At 49.9% G+C, this 20,584-nt stretch overlaps 2 protein-coding genes across 2 annotated transcripts; both read right to left on the bottom strand.

The window, feature by feature from the left end:
• Nucleotides 1–5,389, bottom strand: spcs2 (signal peptidase complex subunit 2). The gene is made up of 5 exons (XM_080459611.1): nucleotides 5,323–5,389; nucleotides 4,900–4,995; nucleotides 4,691–4,838; nucleotides 4,447–4,582; nucleotides 1–836 (listed from the first exon to the last, which is right to left on the bottom strand). Exons 1-5 carry the CDS (start codon nucleotides 5,362–5,364, stop codon nucleotides 650–652), a joined length of 609 nt encoding a protein of 202 aa, XP_080315737.1. The 5' UTR covers nucleotides 5,365–5,389; the 3' UTR covers nucleotides 1–649.
• Nucleotides 5,390–15,212: 9,823 nt separating this feature from the next.
• rnf169 (ring finger protein 169) lies at nucleotides 15,213–20,077 on the bottom strand. Its single transcript, XM_080459610.1, has 6 exons — nucleotides 19,758–20,077; nucleotides 18,345–18,406; nucleotides 18,110–18,175; nucleotides 17,933–18,033; nucleotides 17,769–17,862; nucleotides 15,213–16,969 (listed from the first exon to the last, which is right to left on the bottom strand). Exons 1-6 carry the CDS (start codon nucleotides 20,050–20,052, stop codon nucleotides 15,908–15,910), a joined length of 1,680 nt encoding a protein of 559 aa, XP_080315736.1. The 5' UTR covers nucleotides 20,053–20,077; the 3' UTR covers nucleotides 15,213–15,907.
• Between the last annotated feature and the right edge of the window lie 507 nt (nucleotides 20,078–20,584).

The raw sequence follows: 20,584 nt of genomic DNA, 5'->3' as shown, positions 1-20,584 counted from the left end.
TCTCTGGAAATCATTTTAATATTTTGAAATAACACAAAAAAAACTTTGGCTCAACATTTCATCCGATCGAACTCCAGAGGACAAAGTCCCACCGACATGGGGCAGACCGAAGCTCCTCAACTGCCTGCAGAGGGCAATGGGGCAGATTTATGGCCACAGAAGAAGTTACAAATAGAAACCAGAGTTTTGAAATCAAAAGGAAAACAGTAAAAAAACAAAACTAAAATAAACTGTGAAGCTGTGGTGAGGCAGGTGGTCACACAGGGGGCAACATCTGGAGGGGGCAAGGACAGCTATCGGGGGGGGTTACACCTCGGGGGGGAAATAACCACTGGAGGGGGGGTACATTTTATCCGTGTGACCTTGTCACCTGGCTCCACCCACTGACTCACACTTTGACCTGTGAACTGTCCAAACCGTCCAATCACACACTTCCTTTAGTGAGCAGTGAAGAACAGGAGGAGGAGGAGGAGGAGGAGGAGGAGGAGGAAGAGGAAGAGGTCCACAGGGGGTAATAACATCTGAAGCGGGGCAGGTGGACCAATCAGAGGCTTTATGAGTGATGCGTTCAGGTTAAGCTGGTTCTGTGGGAAAGGCGGCTGCTGTGACTGACCGGGGGGGGGGGGGGGGGGGGGGGGGACGGGGGGGATCATTTGGTCTTCTTGTCGGTGGCCAGCGTGTCGTGCAGTTTGGAGACGCTCTTCTCAAACTGGTCCATCACCAGCGTCCCGTGGTCGTCGAAGAAGGTGGCGACCGAACGGGTGAACTCCGCCTCCCTGAAGGACTGAGACTTCCCATCAGTGAAGGAGACCCGCAGGGAGTACTGGTCATCGAACCTGCAGCACACGGCGGGAGGTTAGCGTTAGCATCGTTAGCATGACGGATACAGGGAACAAATTGTCCCTCCTGTCTCCTTCTCTGTCCTCGTCTCCTTCATCCCGGGACTGTTTAGTGTGGCGGCCATGATGAGGACCGTCTGAGTTCTCAATAAGCAAAGGAAAGGAGGCTCGTTGCTTCCTTTAGAACCTCCTTTAGCCTAGGAACCACTGATGCTTCCTTTAGAACCTCCTTTAGCCTAGGAACCACTGATGCTTCCTTTAGAACCTCCTTTAGCCTAGGAACCACTGATGCTTCCTTTAGAACCTCCTTTAGCCTAGGAACCACTGATGGTTCCTTTAGAACATCCTTTAGTCTAGGAACCACTGATGGTTCCTTTACCAAAGGAGACCAGCTCATGTTCCCCCACAATTCCTTGCGGCGACAACATTTAAAGGAACCCGCTCATCGGAGCGTTCAGGGAAACTCAGGATGACTGAAAAAGGAGCAGATCATGTAAGTTACCAAAGCAATAATCTGCCTAGAACCACTTGAAATCATCTAGAACCCAGAGGAACTTTTTGTAGTTCATTTTCAGAAACTTGTAGTTCTTTCCCCACCATGGCAGACGTCACTAACTAGAGCCGCCGTCGCTTTATTATGACGTCACTCAGTGAAAGTCTGACTGCCTCACCACCGTGATCTCCTTTACTAACTCCTTTAGGAAGCCTCCTAACACCTTTCACTAACTCCTTTAGGAAGCCTCCTAACACCTTTCCTAACTCCTTTAGGAAGCCTCCTAACTCCTTTACTAACTCCTTTAGGAAGCCTCCTAACACCTTTCCTTAACTCCTTTAGGAAGCCTCCTAACACCTTCACTAACTCCTTTAGGAAGCCTCCTAGGAAGCCTCCTAACACCTTCACTAACTCCTTTAGGAAGCCTCCTAGGAAGCCTCCTAACACCTTTCACTAACTCCTTTAGGAAGCCTCCTAACACCTTTCCTTAACTCCTTTAGGAAGCCTCCTAACACCTTTAGGAAGCCTCCTAACACCTTTCCTAACTCCTTTAGGAAGCCTCCTAACACCTTTCACTAACTCCTTTAGGAAGCCTCCTAGGAAGCCTCCTAACTCCTTTAGGAAGCCTCCTAACACCTTTCACTAACACCTTTAGGAAGCCTCCTAACACCTTTCACTAACTCCTTTAGGAAGCCTCCTAACACCTTTACTAACTCCTTTAGGAAGCCTCCTAACACCTTTCCTTAACTCCTTTAGGAAGCCTCCTAACACCTTTAGGAAGCCTCCTAACACCTTTCACTAACTCCTTTAGGAAGCCTCCTAGGAAGCCTCCTAACTCCTTTAGGAAGCCTCCTAACACCTTTCACTAACACCTTTAGGAAGCCTCCTAACACCTTTACTAACTCCTTTAGGAAGCCTCCTAACACCTTTCACTAACTCCTTTAGGAAGCCTCCTAACACCTTTCCTTAACTCCTTTAGGAAGCCTCCTAACACCTTTCCTTAACTCCTTTAGGAAGCCTCCTAACACCTTTAGGAAGCCTCCTAACACCTTTCACTAACTCCTTTAGGAAGCCTCCTAACACCTTTCCTTAACTCCTTTAGGAAGTCTCCTAACACCTTTAGGAAGCCTCCTAACACCTTTCCTAACTCCTTTAGGAAGCCTCCTAACACCTTTCACTAACTCCTTTAGGAAGCCTCCTAACACCTTTAGGAAGCCTCCTAACACCTTTCCTAACTCCTTTAGGAAGCCTCCTAACACCTTTCCTAACTCCTTTAGGAAGCCTCCTAACACCTTTAGGAAGCCTCCTAACACCTTTCACTAACTCCTTTAGGAAGCCTCCTAACACCTTTAGGAAGCCTCCTAACACCTTTCCTAACTCCTTTAGGAAGCCTCCTAACACCTTTAGGAAGCCTCCTAACACCTTTCCTAACTCCTTTAGGAAGCCTCCTAACACCTTTCACTAACTCCTTTAGGAAGCCTCCTAACTCCTTTCCTTAACCCTGTGATGTCATCCAGGGTTTAAGGTAAAGTCCATAGATAAGGAGGTAGGAGGAACCATTCGTAGCCATAGAACCTGCAGTAAATTGCAGTAAATTGCAGGAATTAGATTTATAGCACTAGTTTTGTAGCCGTGTCACCCTGTAGCTTTTTAGAGGTGTTGCTCTGTAGCGGTGTCACTAGGTCGCTCTGTAGAAGTGTCATGGTGTAGCTGTGTAGGCATTGCTCTGTAGATTTGTCACTCTGTAGCAGTGGCGCTCTGTAGCTGTGTAGAGGTGTCGCTCTGTCACAATGTAGCGGTGTAGAGGTGTCATGTGTCGCTCTGTAGCAGTGTTGCTCTGTAGCAGTGTAGAGGTGTCACAGTGTAGCTGTCACGGTCTACCTCTGTAGAGGTGTTGCTCTGTAGAGGTGTAGCGGTCCGCTGTGTGGCTATTTCGCTCTTTAGTGGTGTCGCACTATAGCAGTGTTGAGGTGTCACGGTGTAGCTCTGTAGAGGTGGTGCTCTGTAATTGTGTAGAGGTATTGCTCCGTAGCGGTGTCACTCTGTAGCTGTGTAGCATTGTCGCTCCGTAGCTGGGTCACCCTGTAGCAGTGAAGCGGTGTCGCTCTGTAGCTCTTTAGAGGTGGCGCTCCTTAGGAGTGTAGCAGTGTAGCTCTTTAGCAGTGTATCGTGTCGCTCTGTAGGGGTGGCGCTCTGTGGAGGTGTTGCTCTGTGGCAGTGTAGAAGTGTCACAGTGTGGCGCCGTAGAGGTGGCGATCTGTTGTGGTTTAGCGGTGTCGTTCTGAAACAGTGTCGCTCTGTAGAGGTGTCGCTCCTTAGCGGTGTCGCTATGTGGCAGTGTAGATATATAGAGGTGTTGCTCTGTAGCAGTGTAGCGGTGTCACAGTGTAGCTCTGTAGAGGTGGCGCTCTGTAGCGGTGTAGAGATGTCACGGTGTCGCCTTGTAGCGGTGTCGCTCTGTCACAATGTAGCTCCATAGAGGTGTCACGGTGTAGTTCTGTAGAGGTGGCGCTCTGTAGCGGTGACGCTCTCTAGCAGTGTAGAGGTGTCACGTTGTCGCTCTGTAGCAGTGTCGCTCAGAAGCAGTGTCACGGTGTAGCTTTATAGAGGTGTCGCTCTGTAGCGGTGTCATGTAGCAGTGTCGCTCTGTAGAGGTGTTGCTCTCTAGCAGTTTAGAGGTGTCACAGTGTCGCTCTGTAGCAGTGTCATGGTGTAGCTCTATAGAGGTGGCGCTCTGCATCGGTGTCGTGTAGCAGTGTTGCTCTGTAGAGGTGTTGCTCTGTAGCAGTGTCGCTCTGTAGGGGTGTTGCTCTCATGCTGTTCAGAGGTGTCACCGTGTCGCTCTGTAGCAGTGTCACGGTGTAGCTCTATAGAGGTGTCACTCTGTAGAGCTGGCGCTCTGCATCGGTGTCATGTAGCAGTGTCGCTCTGTAGAGGTGTTGCTCTCATGCTGTTCAGAGGTGTCATGGTGTCGCTCTGTAGCAGTGGTACGGTGTAGCTCTGTAGCGGTGTAGCTCTGTAGCGGTGTCGCTCTGTAGCGGTGTTGCTCTGTAGCGGTGTAGCTCTGTAGCGGTGTAGCTCTGTAGCGGTGTAGCTCTGTAGCGGTGTAGCTACCGTTTGAGGGAGGAGGACAGCTGCCACAGGTGGTCGGGGTCCATGCCAGCTGGGTCTCTCTGCAGAGCCACCAGGAAGATGTTCTTCTCCTTGTACGACGTGTAGAGGGTCAGAACCCCCATCATGATGAAGTAGGTGAGGAGCAGTCAAGGAGCTCAACGGGTGGAGGCAGGACAGGAGAGGTGGAGGTAGGAGAGGTGGAGGCAGGAGAGGTGGAGGCAGCAGCTCCCTGGTTAAGGATATGAGATGACGCAGCAGGCCAGGACCGGTCTGGACGCGGGGAACGGGTGGAGGTAGTCCCAGACCAGAGCCAACATGGCGAAGAGACAGGAGATGGTGCAGATCAGGAGGCGACCGTCCACCAGTTGGAAGTTCTCCGCGTAGCAGTACTTCTCCAGGCAAAGGATGGAGTTCAGCTGCCAGGCCTGTAGGGGCGCTGTGACTCTGACATACAACCTCCATCACCTTCTTGGCGGCGTCATCCAGCGAGTTCTTCACCGCGGCTCCGTCCCACTTATCGATCTTCACCGGCTTCTCATCGATCCTCCACTGGAACAACACAACCAGAACACACACCTGAAGATCTAAGGCACCCCCACCCCCCCCAGCAGGTTCCTCTCCCCCCGGACTGTCAGACACTTTAAGGAAAACAAAAGCATGAATCACATTTAAAATCTTCACTGATGTTTCACCTAAACTTTACTCTTATTTACACCAATTCTGTTAGCATTAGCATGGTAGCTAAAAGGAAGGAGCGAACTGCGGCTGCGTCCCGCATAATCTCCGCCCCTGCGGGAGGAAAGAGGCTGAGAAAGAGAGGAACGTTCACTCTTCATGCCCACACAGGAGAAAAGGTGGAATAAGAGAGAAACTCACTTTCTCCAGCAGTCCGCTCCTTCCGTTCCTCGCTGCAGCCATTGTTTCTTCTTCTGCTACTTCCGCCTCCGACACGCAGCTGTGACCTGGACGATCCTGATTGGCTGGATAGACGACGTCATTTCCTTTGCGTCGCATACTGACGGGACATTTTGAATTATAGATGTGACACGAGACGCCGCGCAGCCTGTCTCCGCTCACCGCTCCGACACGTCAGAGCGGCCGCCATCTTGAGAGGGGCAAGTCTGCCCCGTCAGCCTAAACAAGTCTGTGTGACAGCGACGTGTTTTCTGAAGGAAACCAGGCAAATATACATTTAGAGGACTGAAGAATCACTGCTCTCATTTTTAATCTATTAAATTAAAAATCATTTCATTTATTTATTAATTTAATGTAGCATACTTCTATAAAGTCCAGAGAGGACATGGAAGCAGTCTGCAGACGGGACATTGGGACGCTGTCCTCTCCTTTTAGAGCAACATGATGGAGCCATGACAACAATATATAAAGTCTTTATTTACACACAATGAGACATTTATGTACAATGAACATGGACATTATAAAGGTATTACTTTTTTGTGGAACAAATTGAGATTTGTTTTAACATATTTACACACAATAACATATTTACCTGTTATACTTTCATTTATATTTACATAGTTACCTTTAATATTACATATAAAATACTAGTTAGATATTTACCTATTACATGTTTATTTATTGTGACACATTTATCTATTATTCCATATTATATGACATATTCTCTTCCAGCTCTTCAGTTATTAGATGTTTCCCTCTCAGTTCCTCCAGAAGACCCCCCACTGTGCTCTTTGCCCTCCGTTCTCCATCTCTTCATTCCTCTCCTCTCTTCTCAGACTCTCCACCTCGGCCATGGCTTCACTGAGTCTGGCTGTCAGAGCATCAGGACATGTGGGCAGTGATAGGAGAGGTCCTAGTGAGGACCAGATGGACCTGTTGCTCAGCTGTTTGAGAACAGCCAGACAGAACTTCCTACTGGGATCAGGCTGAGGTTCTCCTGCTGGAACAGGCGGGGAACAGAACACTGACTGGTTCTGAGACACTGGTTCTTTATAAATGTAATCTTCTCCACACTGTAACTAAAAGAGCCTCCGTCAGATGAACCCAATAGACCTTGATATTGTTGTTGTTGTTTGAGGGCGAGCTTCAGCCAGGGACTAGAGAGAACCAGGGCTCCAGCTCATCTATGTCCAAGTTAATGTTATCTGAGCTAAACACAACGACAACAACAATAAATATGTTTGTCCTCCCTGTGGAAGGTAATCCCACGCTGTCCATTGTCCTCACTGTCTCTGTTTGTACAACCAAAAGCAGAACAGTGATGCGGGATCGTTGCTGAAGTACTGACGAATGCCCCTCCCAAGATGGCGGACGCACTGACGTGTGTTCCTGCCAGTCGCTGAGGCGTCTAGTGTGTATATGTCTATGGTAATAAACATATAAGCGGGGTGTGAACTCCGGACGGGAGGGGGGCGCTCAGCCCCCCTTAATGAGACAGGAGCCCCCCTTAAAAACACGATTTGTGAAATTTTGGGGGGTCTCTAAAATATGTGTAAAATGCGTTTTTTTTATGATGCATTTCCTTTTTGTTTGTTTTACGTTTTGTCGTGATCATGTGTTAAATTAGTCTATTTTTATGTATTTTTATTAGTGCACGAGGGTGAACTTTCACTCTTGCACTTTAATAAAGTTGCCGGCCTGCATGCAGTTCCTGCCCTCACCATTGAAGTGTGGGGGCGCTAGTCTTAAACGTCACTTTAAATCAGACAGCCGCTCAATTTCAAACAAGGAAACCTGGTAAATGTTGGATTTCCTCATAAAAATAATGTGGGGGGCTCTGAGGAGCAGCAACAGGAGCTGATCCAGGTCTGTGGAGGGTTCTGTCTGAAGGTAAAGTCTCTAAACTGCAGTATTAATATTCAGCACTGAGTTGGATTTTATTTTATTTTAAGTTTATTTATTTCAAACAAAGGAACCATTAAAATTAGATGAAACAAATGGGAAGAAAAAACAAATGCAAAAACAAAAAAAAGCCAATTTCAATATAACAAACATTTGACTGGTTGGAAAAGAGAAAAGGAAGACGCATCGGCTCATGCCGAAAATCTCATCACATCATATTTTGCACTATTTTATAATTGAAGCTTTTCACTCCTCCTGTTTATATAGTTCAGTTCCCCCCCGTCCAGCTCAGAACCCCCAGTCCAGCTCAGAACCCCCCGTCCAGCTCACAACCTCCCGTCCAGCTCAGAACCCCCCGTCCAGCTCAGAACCCCCAGTCCAGCTCACAACCCCCCGTCCAGCTCAGAACCCCCCGTCCAGCTCAGAACCCCCCGTCCAGCTCACAACCCCCCGTCCAGCTCAGAACCCCCCGTCCAGCTCAGAACCACCAGTCCAGCTCAGAACCCCCCGTCCAGCTCACAACCTCCCGTCCAGCTCAGAACCCCCCGTCCAGCTCAGAACCCCCCGTCCAGCTCACAACCCCCCGTCCAGCTCAGAACCCCCCGTCCAGCTCAGAACCCCCCGTCCAGCTCACAACCTCCCGTCCAGCTCAGAACCCCCCGTCCAGCTCAGAACCCCCAGTCCAGCTCAGAACCCCCCGTCCAGCTCAGAACCCCCCGTCCAGCTCAGAACCCCCCGTCCAGTGTTCAGGGTCCAGATGTGGCTTCACTCACATGTTCTTTAATGTTGTCAAAGTTTGACCATAAACTTCTATTAAACTGAATCATTGACGTTCCAGGTTCCTGTTGAGAGGTTCTCCAGTAATACCAGCAGTCGTTGTTTATATTGATGAGAAGATTATTTTCTGGGTCAATATCCGGGTCAAAACCGTCCATATTAAGATCAGTGATTTGAAACGTTTTAAGGGTCCAACCATCCCAATCATCCTCGTCCTGATCCGTTCCAGGTGTGGAGGAGTTGACCCAGGTCAGCTCCAGAGTCAGGATAGTTCAGGTCAGGTGGCCGACTCAGCCCCTGTTCTGGAGTCCCTGGTGCTGGTCCAGCTCCTCCATGTCTCTGATGGTCAGCACTGTGTCCTCTGGTGACCCGTCTCGCTTTATCAACACCTGACACCGTGAGGTCCAGCTGGACTGGATCGTCTTCTGGCTCCTGAGGGAGCCTCCACTTCTGGACATGTCTGCAACAAAGTTCTGAAAAAAAGCCTTTCTGACGGGAAACCCGAGTCTTTAAAGTGACTCAAGGGTGTAGGACTCGTTCATGCAAGTGAACCGGGGGTCTGATTCTGTGATTCCAGCCTCTCCAGGACCGGCTGGACCAGCTGGACCGGCTCAGCTGAAGCACCAGGAGCTTCGGGTCAACAGGAAGAAAGTCTCTGAGGGGAATAAACAATAAGTACTCTAGTTTTTAGTGGCTCTTTATTCTACATCATGGGTCTTGTTTTGGAGGTTTTATTTGAACCAGCAACTAAGTTAAATAAATCATTAAACATAAAGTAAATAGCAGGTATCCACAAAGGGAAATATACAGTATGTATTTGTATATCTATATACTGTAAGTAAAAAAAATTTTCCTCCAAAATTGAGATTTTCTTCTTACAAATTTCAAAAATAGTTTTAATAGTATTAATAAATACTGTGATGTTCAAGGGCTGAACTAAGTATACGGGACAGTACTAAAAGCAACACAATACACACTAGAGTCACATTATTGAATATGTATTACTTCATGTGTTTATATATTTAGTTGTACAAGCTTTGTGAAACAAACAATGTGTTTGTTTTCCTCCACCGTCCCTCAGCCTTGGTGAGCAGCAGGAGACGCTCCGCTCAGTATTCATCAGGGACGCTGAATATGCATAGAAAAAACCCGATGTGCTGCACATAGAGTATTTAGCACTTAAGGGAGGGGCGGAGCTCCGCCAGGTGGGCGGAGCTCCGCCAGGTGGGCGGAGCAGCTCACTGAACGACTCTACAGACTGAATGACAGAGGAGGTGAACGACTCTTTACAGTTTCAAGCTGAACTGAGCTTCATGCTGAACGACTCATATGAGCTTAAGGAGCTGGTAGCAGCTAGTAGCAGCTAGTAGCAATAGCAGCTAGTAGCAGTAGCAGCTAGTAGCAGCTATTAGCAGCTAGTAGCAATAGCAGCTAGTAGCAGCTAGTAGCAATAGCAGCTAGTAGCAGCTAGTAGCAGCTAGTAGCAATAGCAGCTAGTAGCAGTAGCAGCTAGTAGCAGCTATTAGCAGGGGCAGCTAGTAGCAGTAGCAGCTAGTAGCAGGGGCAGCTAGTAGCAGCTAGTAGCAGGGGCAGCTAGTAGCAGCTAGTAGCAGGGGCAGCTAGTAGCAGCTAGTAGCAGTAGCAGCTAGTAGCAGCTAGTAGCAGCTAGTAGCAGGGGCAGCTAGTAGCAGCTAGTAACAGCTAGTAGCAGGGGCAGCTAGTAGCAGCTAGTAGCAGCTAATAGCAATAGCAGCTAGTAGCAGCTAGTAGCAGCTATTAGCAGGGGCAGCTAGTAGCAGCTAGTAGCAGTAGCAGCTAGTAGCAGCTAATAGCAATAGCAGCTAGTAGCAGCTATTAGCAGCGGCAGCTAGTAGCAGCTAGTAGCAGCTAGTAGCAGTGGCAGCTAGTAGCAGGGGCAGCTAGTAGCAGCTAGTAGCAGTAGCAGCTAGTAGCAGTAGCAGCTATTAGCAGGGACAGCTAGTAGCAGTAGCAGCTAGTAGCAGCTAGTAGCAGGGGCAGCTAGTAGCAGCTAGTAGCAGTAGCAGCTAGTAGCAGCTGGTAGCAGCTAGTAGCAGGGGCAGCTAGTAGCTAGTAGCAGTAGCAGCTATTAGCAGGGGCAGCTAGTAGCAGTAGCAGCTAGTAGCAGCTAGTAGCAGTAGCAGCTAGTAGCAGTAGCAGCTATTAGCAGGGACAGCTAGTAGCAGTAGCAGCTAGTAGCAGCTAGTAGCAGTAGCAGCTAGTAGCAGCTAGTAGCAGCAGCAGCTAGTAGCAGGGGCAGCTAGTAGCAGCTAGTAGCTAGTAGCAGGTAATAGCAATAGCAGCTAGTAGCAGTAGCAGCTAGTAGCAGCTATTAGCAGGGGCAGCTAGTAGCAGCTATTAGCAGGGACAGCTAGTAGCAGTAGCAGCTAGTAGCACCTAGTAGCAGTAGCAGCTATTAGCAGGGACAGCTAGTAGCAGCTAGTAGCAGTAGCAGCTAGTAAAAGCTATTAGCAGGGGCAGCGAGTAGCAGCTAGTAGCAGTAGCAGCTAGTAGCAGCTAGTGGCAGTGGCAGCTAATAGCAGCTAGTAGCAGGGGCAGCTAGTAGCAGCTATTAGCAGTTGTAGCAGCTATTAGCACTAGCAGCATAGCTGCTTTTACCACAGGGCGAGTAAAGTGAGTAAAGTGAGTAAAGTGAGTAAAGTGATATATTTAGAAGGAGCAGCAGCACAACAGGGACGTTTGTGTTTTCCTCTCTGCAGCTGGAGCAGGAACCACTCGGTGAACCAGTTAATGAATGTGATGACTCGTGAGTCACCATTCAGTAAAGTGAGTCACTTCTTTTGAACCATTCGTTCAACTTGCCCGTCACGATGTTTGAGGCGTCAATGAGAGTTTAAGATTATTTGTGGGGACCGTCTGTTAGAGGCGTTTGATCTGGAGGTTCCCTCTTTAATGAGCTCTGACTTCCCGCGGTGGCAAAAGAACCGATAGTGATGCTGAACAAATCACTCTCAAAGGGTCCTCATCACACTTCATGTGTAAGAAGTGAAAAACCCTCCGTAACTGTTCCTGTAGGTACCATGACAACTTCTGTTCATGTTCGACTTTCACATATTTTATTCTGAAGCTTTTTTCTTTTCTTTGGAAAAATAAATAAACTTTCATTTGATTTTTCTTTGTGTTTTTTTTTTAAAGCGTCTTTGAGTGACCAAACGCGCTTTGATGTCTAATTATTCTTCAAATTAAAAGGGTCCTGGTGACTGGCAGGACCCTGAACCTGGCCTGAATAGGGTCAGGTCTAGAGGTCTGGAGGTCCAGAGGTCTGGAGGTCCAGAGGTCTAGAGGTCCGGAGGTCCAGAGGTTCAGAGGTCTAGAGGTCTGGAGGTCCAGAGGTCTGGAGAGGTCTAGAGGTCTGGAGGTCCAGAGGTCTGGAGGTGCAGAGGTCTAGAGGTCCAGAGGTCTGGAGGTCCAGAGGTCTAGAGGTCTAGAGGTCCAGAGGTCTAGAGGTCCGGAGGTCCGGAGGTCCGGAGGTCTAGAGGTCCGGAGGTCCAGAGGTCTGGAGGTCCGGAGGTCTAGAGGTCTGGAGGTCCAGAGGTCTGGAGGTCCGGAGGTCTAGAGGTCTGGCCAAACTGGATTTTAAAAAGTTTAAAACATATGAAGCAGTTTAAAGAGGTTTTAAAAGTTGAATCTTTTAAATGGCTGAAGAATTATAAACAGACATCAGACAGAATGTCTTCTCCTCTTCCTCATCCCTTCTTCTTCTGGGAGTTTGCTCTACCGCCACCTGCTGGTTCTGTCTAGAGTTTACCACCACGGAAACCAGCCGCTCTACCCACAGACACACAAGAGTTCAGGGAATGGAAACACTGGACCAGGACAAGGACCAGGACCGGGACCGGGACCGGGACCGGGACCAGAGCTGAGACCAAGACCAGGAAAGGGACGAAGACTGGGACGGGATCCACGGCGCCTCCACGTGGTGAAAAAAGAAGCAGGTGACCCAGAGAAACAGATTTCAGGACATTTTATTGTGAATAATCACTTCAGCTCCAACCGCTCGCCTCCGGGTCTGAACCAGAACCAGAACCCAGACTCTGTAAGTCTGATCCATCCAGTGTTTGAAGATCTGGTTAAAGTCCCATTTACACCATCTCCATGGAGAAGTGGCATCCTCACCATGGTCCAGAAGGTGGTCCAGATGGTGGTCCAGAAGGTTGTCCAGAAGGGTGTTCAGAAAGTGGTCCAGAAGGTGGTCCAGGGGCCACCACAGTTGCGGATCCACTGCAGTATGTACCAGAGCGGGGTGGGAGGGTACGATACGGCAAAGCCCACTCAGACTCTGGCCCCGTCCCACCACAGACAGTAGGGTTCAAATGTAGGCGGGGCTGAGGAGGACGTGGGGGCGTGTCGGGTGACGAGCTTCAGTCGTGAGCCTCGTTCACTAAACAAGCAGTGAGCAGGCAGCAGCATGAGAACCAGAGCGGAGGGTTCATAGAGGGGATATTTAAATATTGCTGCTTGTCCAGACTGATGATGCTCACTGACCAATCAGCATGAGCCTGAAGGAGTTCAGAACGTTCCTTCATGAACTCCTTCATATTTTAGGTGAACGTGAACTGAACGTTCTGCATTTCTGTCTGATGAGCGTCACTGAGCGGCGCTCACTCTGGTGTTAGTGAGCTGCTCTCACTCTGGTGTTAGTGAGCGGCTCTCACTCTGGTGTTAGTGAGCTGCTCTCACTCTGGTGTTAGTGAGCGGCTCTGACTCTGGTGTTAGTGAGCTGCTCTCACTCTGGTGTTAGTGAGCTGCTCTCACTCTGGTGTTAGTGAGCGGCTCTCACTCTGGTGTTAGTGAGCTGCTCTCACTCTGGCGTTAGTGAGCTGCTCTCACTCTGGTGTTAGTGAGCTGCTCTCTCAGTTTAATGTAGTTTTATAGAGTTGCCAGACTCCTGATCCTTCCAGTGAAAACCCAGTAAGACTCACTGTAAACGGGCCTTAACATGTCGGGGGAAAACAGCCGATCTGGCAACCGCAGCCCCCAGAGTGGCTCCACCGCCTACGTCATCAACATGTGAAGCATCACGACTAAAACAAGGAGAAGACAGCAGCTCTACCTCAGACTCTGTCTCACCATTAGTACTTCATCTTGGTATGGTTACAGTACTTTCTGGACGACAGGCCACTACTCTTATATTTTACTTGCTCTGAGGACGACTCGGCTTTTTAAGGGTTAACGAGCTTCATGCTGCTGATACTGGGTGATGCGTTCAGGGGCATCACGTAACTCCGGCATTTCTTTTTCTCCTTTTTAAATTTGGGCCATTGGTGTTAGATTCCGGTGCTCAATAGTCTGGAAATCCTGGGATTTAAAAGAAATTTATGAAAAGGTCAGTGATGATCCAGGTGAGAAACATCGTACCTTTTATATAAACTTTGCCCGCCGGGTTTCAAGAAGCAACTCGTACAACTAACCTGAGAGGGTCATTGAACCCGGCTGGACTTTCAAGGGAGGTTCCAGGAACTAAAACATTCCTTGAGGGTTTTACTATTTTAAGTTGTAATTTGTTTGTTTTGTTTGTTATATTAATTCCTCAGCAGGTTTGTCCTCATGGTCCTGAGAATATCCTGTCTGGGGGGGGGGGGGGGGGGGGGCTGCTACTAGTGAGGACTGACTGGGGGGGACAATGGAGACATACCAGTGTTCTGAGGGGAACAGCAACATGTTGTAAAAATAAAGAATTATGAACGAGTTCATGTAGAAACTGAACTTTCCCAACACTGCCCGTGAAAACCCGTCTCGCCCCGCCCCGGCACAAACAGTGTGGTGGGACCGCCGCTTAGAAGTCCATGGGGGGCTTTTCCACCGGAAAGAACCAGGTTCTAGTTCTGGTCCAGGACCAGCCTTAGCACCAGGTCTTTGTCTTTCCACTGCCAAAGCCCCGGACTACCAGGGGCTGAACTGCTGCTACGCTGGTCCCACTTCATAGCTGGACCAGAGAGGAGCCGGACTGGGACCAGAGAGGAGCCGGACTGGGACCAGAGAGGAGCCGGACTGGGACCAGAGGAGAGCCAGACTGGGACCAGAGAGGAGCCAGACTGGGACCCAACGTGTCATCAGCTGGGGGCGGAGCTATCTCTGGAGGTATCTCTGGAGGTACCACTGGAAGTATCTCTGGAGGTATCTCTGGAGGTACCACTGGAAGTATCTCTGGAGGTATCTCTGGAGGTACCACTGGAGGTATCATTGGAGGTACCTCTGGAGGTACCACTGGAAGTATCTCTGGAGGTATCTCTGGAGGTACCTCTGGAGGTACCACTGGAAGTATCTCTGGAGGTATCTCTGGAGGTACCACTGGAGGTATCATTGGAGGTACCTCTGGAGGTACCACTGGAAGTATCTCTGGAGGTATCTCTGGAGGTACCACTGGAGGTATCACTGGAGGTACCTCTGGAGGTACCACTGGAAGTATCTCTGGAGGTATCTCTGGAGGTACCACTGGAGGTATCATTGGAGGTACCTCTGGAGGTACCACTGGAAGTATCTCTGGAGGTATCTCTGGAGGTATCTCTGGAGGTACCACTGGAGGTATCACTGGAAGGACCTCTGGAAGTATCTCTGGAGGTATCTCTGGAGGTATCTCTGGAGGTACCTCTGGAGTTACCTCTGGAGGTATCTCTGGAGGTACCTCTGGAAGTATCTCTACCTACAAGGAGGAAGCCAGGCTGTACCAGCTTTCTGTAAACTCCAGAGAACACGGAGCTCCAGAGTGGTTCTAGAGAAAAACATAAAAATAACGTGAGGGAACGACATAATAAGATGTTCCCTGAAGTTAATAATACGAGGGAACGGGATTATTTAATCTGCGCTCGCAGAGTCGCGGCTCTGGAGATGCTGCAGAGCTCCACCTGTCAGTCAGCTACGTCAGGTATAATTTAGAAGCAGTTTTCCTTTGTGGTTTATTTTCCACCCTTTTCATGGTGACATGATTCTAACTAACTCCACCTCCAGGTCTTGTTTCACCTTCTGACCGCCGGCTGAGGAGCTGCAGCCGCTGAGCAAGGCAGTGTGAGCCAGCAGGGGGCGCTCCGCTAGGAGACGCTCCACAGAACTTCTTTCTAATGAAGCCAGACTTCTGGTTCCTCAGGAACTACTAAACAAACTACAAACTACTGGAAATGAAAGTTGGAGTTTTTAGAGCTAAAATGATCCTTTTAATGGCTTCATGTGAAAGAGAACTTTAATCAGAGTGGTTACACTGGTGGTGCTCATTGAAGAACCGGCCCTTAACTAGAACCTGGTTCTTTTTGGTGGAAAAGCCCTACATGAGGGGGACCCTGGTTCCGTTACAACCCTCCACAGCCTGGACCACTAGAGACCACTAGAGACCACCAGAGACCACCACAGTGACCAGGCCAAGGCCAATCCAAACGTTCCATGTGTCTCTGCTTTGGTCCACGTGATGTCAAAATGGTCCTTCACCCTGCGTCAGGGTCCACCTTGACCCCGGGGCGGTGGTCCGGTCCGACCACAGAGCAGAGTAGGTCTGACCACTCGTCAGAGCATTTAGCAGACAAGTGACGTGGAAACTATGGAGGCCCGTCAGAGGGAGTTGCAGGTTTAAATCCTGCTGAAGACACGAGTCTTTCTGAATGTGGTTCTGGTCTGACACGAGTCTGTCAGGTGACCCGGTCCTCGCCATGTCCTGTGGGGGTCCTGCGGTCGTTTGTGGCGCTGTACCTTTAAATGATGGGCGGCGGCTCTGGGTTCAGTCTGAGCGCGCTCGGTTTTTGGTGATCTGCTGGTGTTTGGGTTTTGTAGAAAAACATTCATACGCTCATTCAACCTCGTCTCTTTGCATATATTTCCTCCTCTCGGCGCTCGTGCCTCCTTACAGCTTCTTGCCGATTCGTCGGGAGCTCCTCAGGCCACGCCTCCTGCGGTTCTGATTGGACATCCAGGAGCGCAGGCAGTAGGTGTCAGGGCTCCTCCTGCGGGGGGCGCTCTGGTTCTCCAGGTCGAACTGTCTCTGCAGCCTGAGGGCGAGCGCCCGGTCCTGCCGCTCCTGCTGCAGCTGCCGGGTGTCGTGGGCGGCGGCGGCGGCGGCGGCGGCGGCGCGGCCCGAGTCCAGGTGTTTGGTCTTCTGCTTCCTCTTCTTGCCCCTCCTGGAGGTAGACTGGTTGTGGATGCTACTGTCGCCGCGCTCCTTCTGGGAACTCTGCAAGTCCTTTGGCACTAACTTACACAGCTGGAAGCCAGAGTTCTTGGATAACGGCGAGAATGACGGCCGGCGGCCGAACAGCACCCCCACGCCACCGGGCTCGCCGCCACCGAGTTCCGGGACCGGGCCGGCTCTCGAAGCTCCGTTGCCGCCGTAGCGGACGGCGGGGACGCGGATCTTCACCGACTGTTTCTGGAAGCCGTCGGCATCCGGAGCCTCGAACAGCAGCCGCCTCTTGTTGGTGGATGGGCGGGTCTTGGCACCGTCCTCGCCGCCGTTGGTCCGGGCGGGGGGCTCAGACACGGGGCTGGTCAGCGTGGCCCTGGAGCTGACCTTCAGGCTCTGCCGGTCCAGCTCGATCTGCCGCCACTTCTGCAGCACGGCCGGGCTGGCCTCGTAGCTGGTGGCCTTTTGGAGGCCACGCGTCAGGTTGCGCGGCGTGGACTTGACGATGGCGGGTTCCAGCAGGCGGCCATCCGGCAGGCGTTTGGGCGGCGTGCACGGCGAGCACACGATGGGCTTGAAGTGGTTGAGCTCCTCCGAGATGCTGTCATTGCTCTCGGGGCTAATGGAGCGCTCGGGCCGCAGCGGTGGGAGGACTGGCGGGGTGGACGGGGTCAGCACTGCCCGCCAGGCTGGCCGCCGCTCCGGCACGGTGATGGGCGCCGAGACGGAGCGGCTGTTCTCCGACGACAGCAGGATGCCGGCGGCGAAGCTGTGACTGATCCCAACCTGAGAACACAGAATGAATTCAGATCACTTCACTAATGTTTCACGTTTCCACGGCAACGGCAGAAACAGTGGAACAATGTAGTTTCCATGTTGGGCCACTAGTTGGTGCTGTTGTTAGGTTTAGTACTGAAAGCATGAACGAGCGTGCGCGCGCACACACACACACACACACACACACACACACACACACACACACACACACACACACACACACACACACACACACACACACACACACACACACACACACACACACACACACACACACACACACACACACTATGAGAGAACACGGATATTCTAGTGGACAGACCAAGTTAGATTGTTATCATGGTGACTGTCAAAATAAAACCACCAAGTTAGATTGTTATCATGGTGACTGTCAAAATAAAACCACCAAGTTAGATTGTTATTATGGTGACTGTCAAAATAAAACCACCAAGTTAGATTGTTATCATGGTGACTGTCAAAATAAAACCACCAAGTTAGATTGTTATTATGGTGACTGTCAAAATAAAACCACCAAGTTAGATTGTTATCATGGTGACTGTCAAAATAAAACCACCAAGTTAGATTGTTATTACGGTGACTGTCAAAATAAAACCACCAAGTTACATTGTTATTACGGTGATTGTCAAAATAAAACTACCAATTCCAGGAGAATACCTGGACTTGGTAGTTTCCACGGAGGAAACTTTGTTGTGATTGGGTCTACTGAGCATGTGCAGAAGAGAGCTCTGTTGTTTAGCGTTTTCACTTCAGAGGGTCGTCATGGAAATGGCGCCCGATGCTAACATACCCGCTCCATCATGGCCACCGGCGGGACCACCGCCTTCAGCTTCCCCCCTCGGTCCTCCACCGGGTCGGTGCAGCTGCGACTCCTCTGACACCCACTGGAGGAGAAAGAGGTCAGAGGTCAGAGGTCAGAGGTCAGAGGGCGGGGCCAGCAGAGCGAAGACTCACGCGGCGAGCAGCGAGGAGTTCTTGGTTCTCCGGATGAAGGCAGAGATGTTCCTGATCTGCCGGCTGATCGGCTCCTCATTCTCCGAGTCTGACAGAACGCCCTGAACGCAACGCCAGCACAACGTCAACTCTCCGCCCTTCTCCAGGAATCCTGAGCTGTGATTGGCCGACACTCACCGGTTCGTCTTCACGCCGCATCCCTCCGAACTCGTTCCTCCTCCTTGTCTCGTCTCGGTCCTCAATCTGCTGCCGACACGAGACTCGATTAAAAACACTAACAAACAAAGGCGTCCTTTCCACTGCACAGTACTGTACTGTACTGTACTGGCAGGTACTGTACTGTACTGGCAGGTACTGCACAGTACTGAACCAGGTCCCAGCAACAGGACTCGGAGCCAGTTTCGAAACTTACCTTGACTTTTCCTGGAAACGAGTCAGTAGACTTGCCGAAGTGAACCGGAGAGACGAAGAGTTCTGAGGAGGAGAACCAGATGAGAACCAGAGAACCAGAATAGAACAGGCAGAGAACCAAATGAGAACCGGAGTAAAAAACTAGAGTAACTAAAGTGACTCGAGTAACTAGTAATCCTCCAGCAGTCCATGTCCAGACTAACAGTAACTAGAGTAACTAGAGTAACAAGAAATCCTCCAGCAGTCCATGTCCAGACTAACAGTAACTAGAGTAACTAAAGTAACTAGTAATCCTCCAGCAGTCCATGTCCAGACTAACAGTAACTAGAGTAACAAGAAATCCTCCAGCAGTCCATGTCCAGACTAACAGTAACTAGAGTAACTAAAGTAACTAGTAATCCTCCAGCAGTCCATGTCCAGACTAACAGTAACTAGAGTAACTAAAGTAACTAGTAATCCTCCAGCAGTCCATGTCCAGACTAACAGTAACTAGAGTAACTAAAGTAACTAGTAATCCTCCAGCAGTCCATGTCCAGACTAACAGTAACTAGAGTAACTAAAGTAACTAGTAATCCTCCAGCAGTCCATTTCCAGACTAACAGTAACTAGAGTAACTAGAGTAACAAGTAATCCTCCAGCAGTCCATGTCCAGACTAACAGTAACTAGAGTAACTAAAGTAACTAGTAATCCTCCAGCAGTCCATTTCCAGACTAACAGTAACTAGAGTAACTAGAGTAACAAGTAATCCTCCAGCAGTCCATGTCCAGACTAACAGTAACTAGAGTAACTAAAGTAACTAGTAATCCTCCAGCAGTCCATTTCCAGACTAACAGTAACTCGAGTAACTAAAGTAACTAGTAATCCTCCAGCAGTCCATTTCCAGACTAACAGTAACTAGAGTAACTGGAGTAACAAGTAATCCTCCAGCAGTCCATGTCCAGACTAACGGTAACTAGAGTAACTAGTAATCCTCCAGCAGTCCATGTCCAGACTAACAGTAACTAGAGTAACAAGTAATCCTCCAGCAGTCCATGTCCAAACTAACAGTAACTAGAGTAACTAGTAATCCTCCAGCAGTCCATGTCCAGACTAACAGTAACTAGAGTAACTAGAGTAACTAGTAATCCTCCAGCAGTCCATGTCCAGACTAACAGTAACTAGAGTAACTAGAGTAGATAGTAATCCTCCAGCAGTCCATGTCCAGACTAACAGTAACTAGAGTAACGAGTAATCCTCCTCTGCTCAGTAAACCTTCAGTTTCTTTCATCAAACTGCTTTAAAAAGTCATTTCAACTCTTTGTTTCGGAACTTTTCCTTCAAGCCGGTTTAACTGTCACTTTAGTCTTTTCCCCGCCGGGCGGCGGCGCTGCAGCGGCCGCACACCGGCTCCGTGTCCCCGGGCCCCGCACAGACCTCTGCGGCTGTCAGCGTCCCTCCTGGCCGGCCTGCTGCTGCTCCTCTCGGGGTCGCTCCTCCTGCGGAGCCGCTCCCCGCCGGAGTGTCTCCGGGCCGGCTGCCCGCGGCCCGAGCCGCCGCCGGGCGGAGCGCAGAGCTCCGGACTGGCCTGCTCCTCCTCCGGCGGCCCGGACCTGGAGCGGGACCGGGACCGGGACCGGGACCCGGCTCCGGGACCCACACCGGACGCCGGCCGGCCCGCTCCGGCTCGGGCCGGGCTGCCGGGCCGCTCCGCGGACCCCGCCGACGCCATCTTCAACTGTTCTCAAAACAAACCCGCCAACCGGAAGCACATTCACAATAAAGGAGTCTGACATCTTATTCTGAAAGGACACTTCCTCCAGCCCATGCTGAAAGGAAACCAACAGGAACAATATGCAAACAGACATCGGAGGATTTACCAAGCAAACGAATGATAATAAACCAACAAAAAAACAAACGTAACAAACAAACAACAATATAAGTAGAAAGTGTTTTTCTGAAAAGCAGGTAATGGAGCAGAGGTTTAGTTGTTTTCATTCTTTTTATTGCAATTTTAGATTTTAATGAAACAAAAAAACATGGTGCCTTTAACCGGCACCTATAAAGCAGCAGCTCTGGATATAATGAATATACAACATGTATGAGGTGGTGGATGAGATTGACAGTACATATACACAACAGTTACTAATACAATTCAATTGTACAGGAATCACTTTAGAAGGATGGTTGAAAGGTCTGGTCCAATGTAGTCCAAGGACGGGCGCCAGACCTTGTAGAACTGGTCTGTACTGGTGTGTATGATA

This window comes from Lipophrys pholis, assembly GCF_963383615.2.
Source record: "Lipophrys pholis genome assembly, chromosome: 3".
NCBI classification, from domain to species: domain Eukaryota; kingdom Metazoa; phylum Chordata; class Actinopteri; order Blenniiformes; family Blenniidae; genus Lipophrys; species Lipophrys pholis.
Note: the sequence above shows the minus strand (reverse complement) of the source record. Positions and strands in the feature narration are given on the sequence as shown.

Excerpts from the sequence above, each read along its gene's own strand:
- spcs2 (XM_080459611.1), bottom strand. The coding sequence starts at position 5,364 with ATGGCTGCAGCGAGGAACGGAAGGAGCGGACTGCTGGAGAAA. Across the intron at positions 4,839-4,899 it reads CCAAGAAGGTGATGGAGGTT|AAGTACTGCTACGCGGAGAA; the intron begins GTATGTCAGAGT and ends CTTTGCCTGGAG. Across the intron at positions 837-4,446 it reads CTGTCCTCCTCCCTCAAACG|GTTCGATGACCAGTACTCCC; the intron begins GTAGCTACACCG and ends CGTGTGCTGCAG.
- rnf169 (XM_080459610.1), bottom strand. The coding sequence starts at position 20,052 with ATGGCGTCGGCGGGGTCCGCGGAGCGGCCCGGCAGCCCGGCCCGAGCC. Across the intron at positions 18,407-19,757 it reads GGACGCTGACAGCCGCAGAG|AACTCTTCGTCTCTCCGGTT; the intron begins GTCTGTGCGGGG and ends TCTCCTCCTCAG. Across the intron at positions 17,863-17,932 it reads AACTCCTCGCTGCTCGCCGC|TGGGTGTCAGAGGAGTCGCA; the intron begins GTGAGTCTTCGC and ends TTTCTCCTCCAG.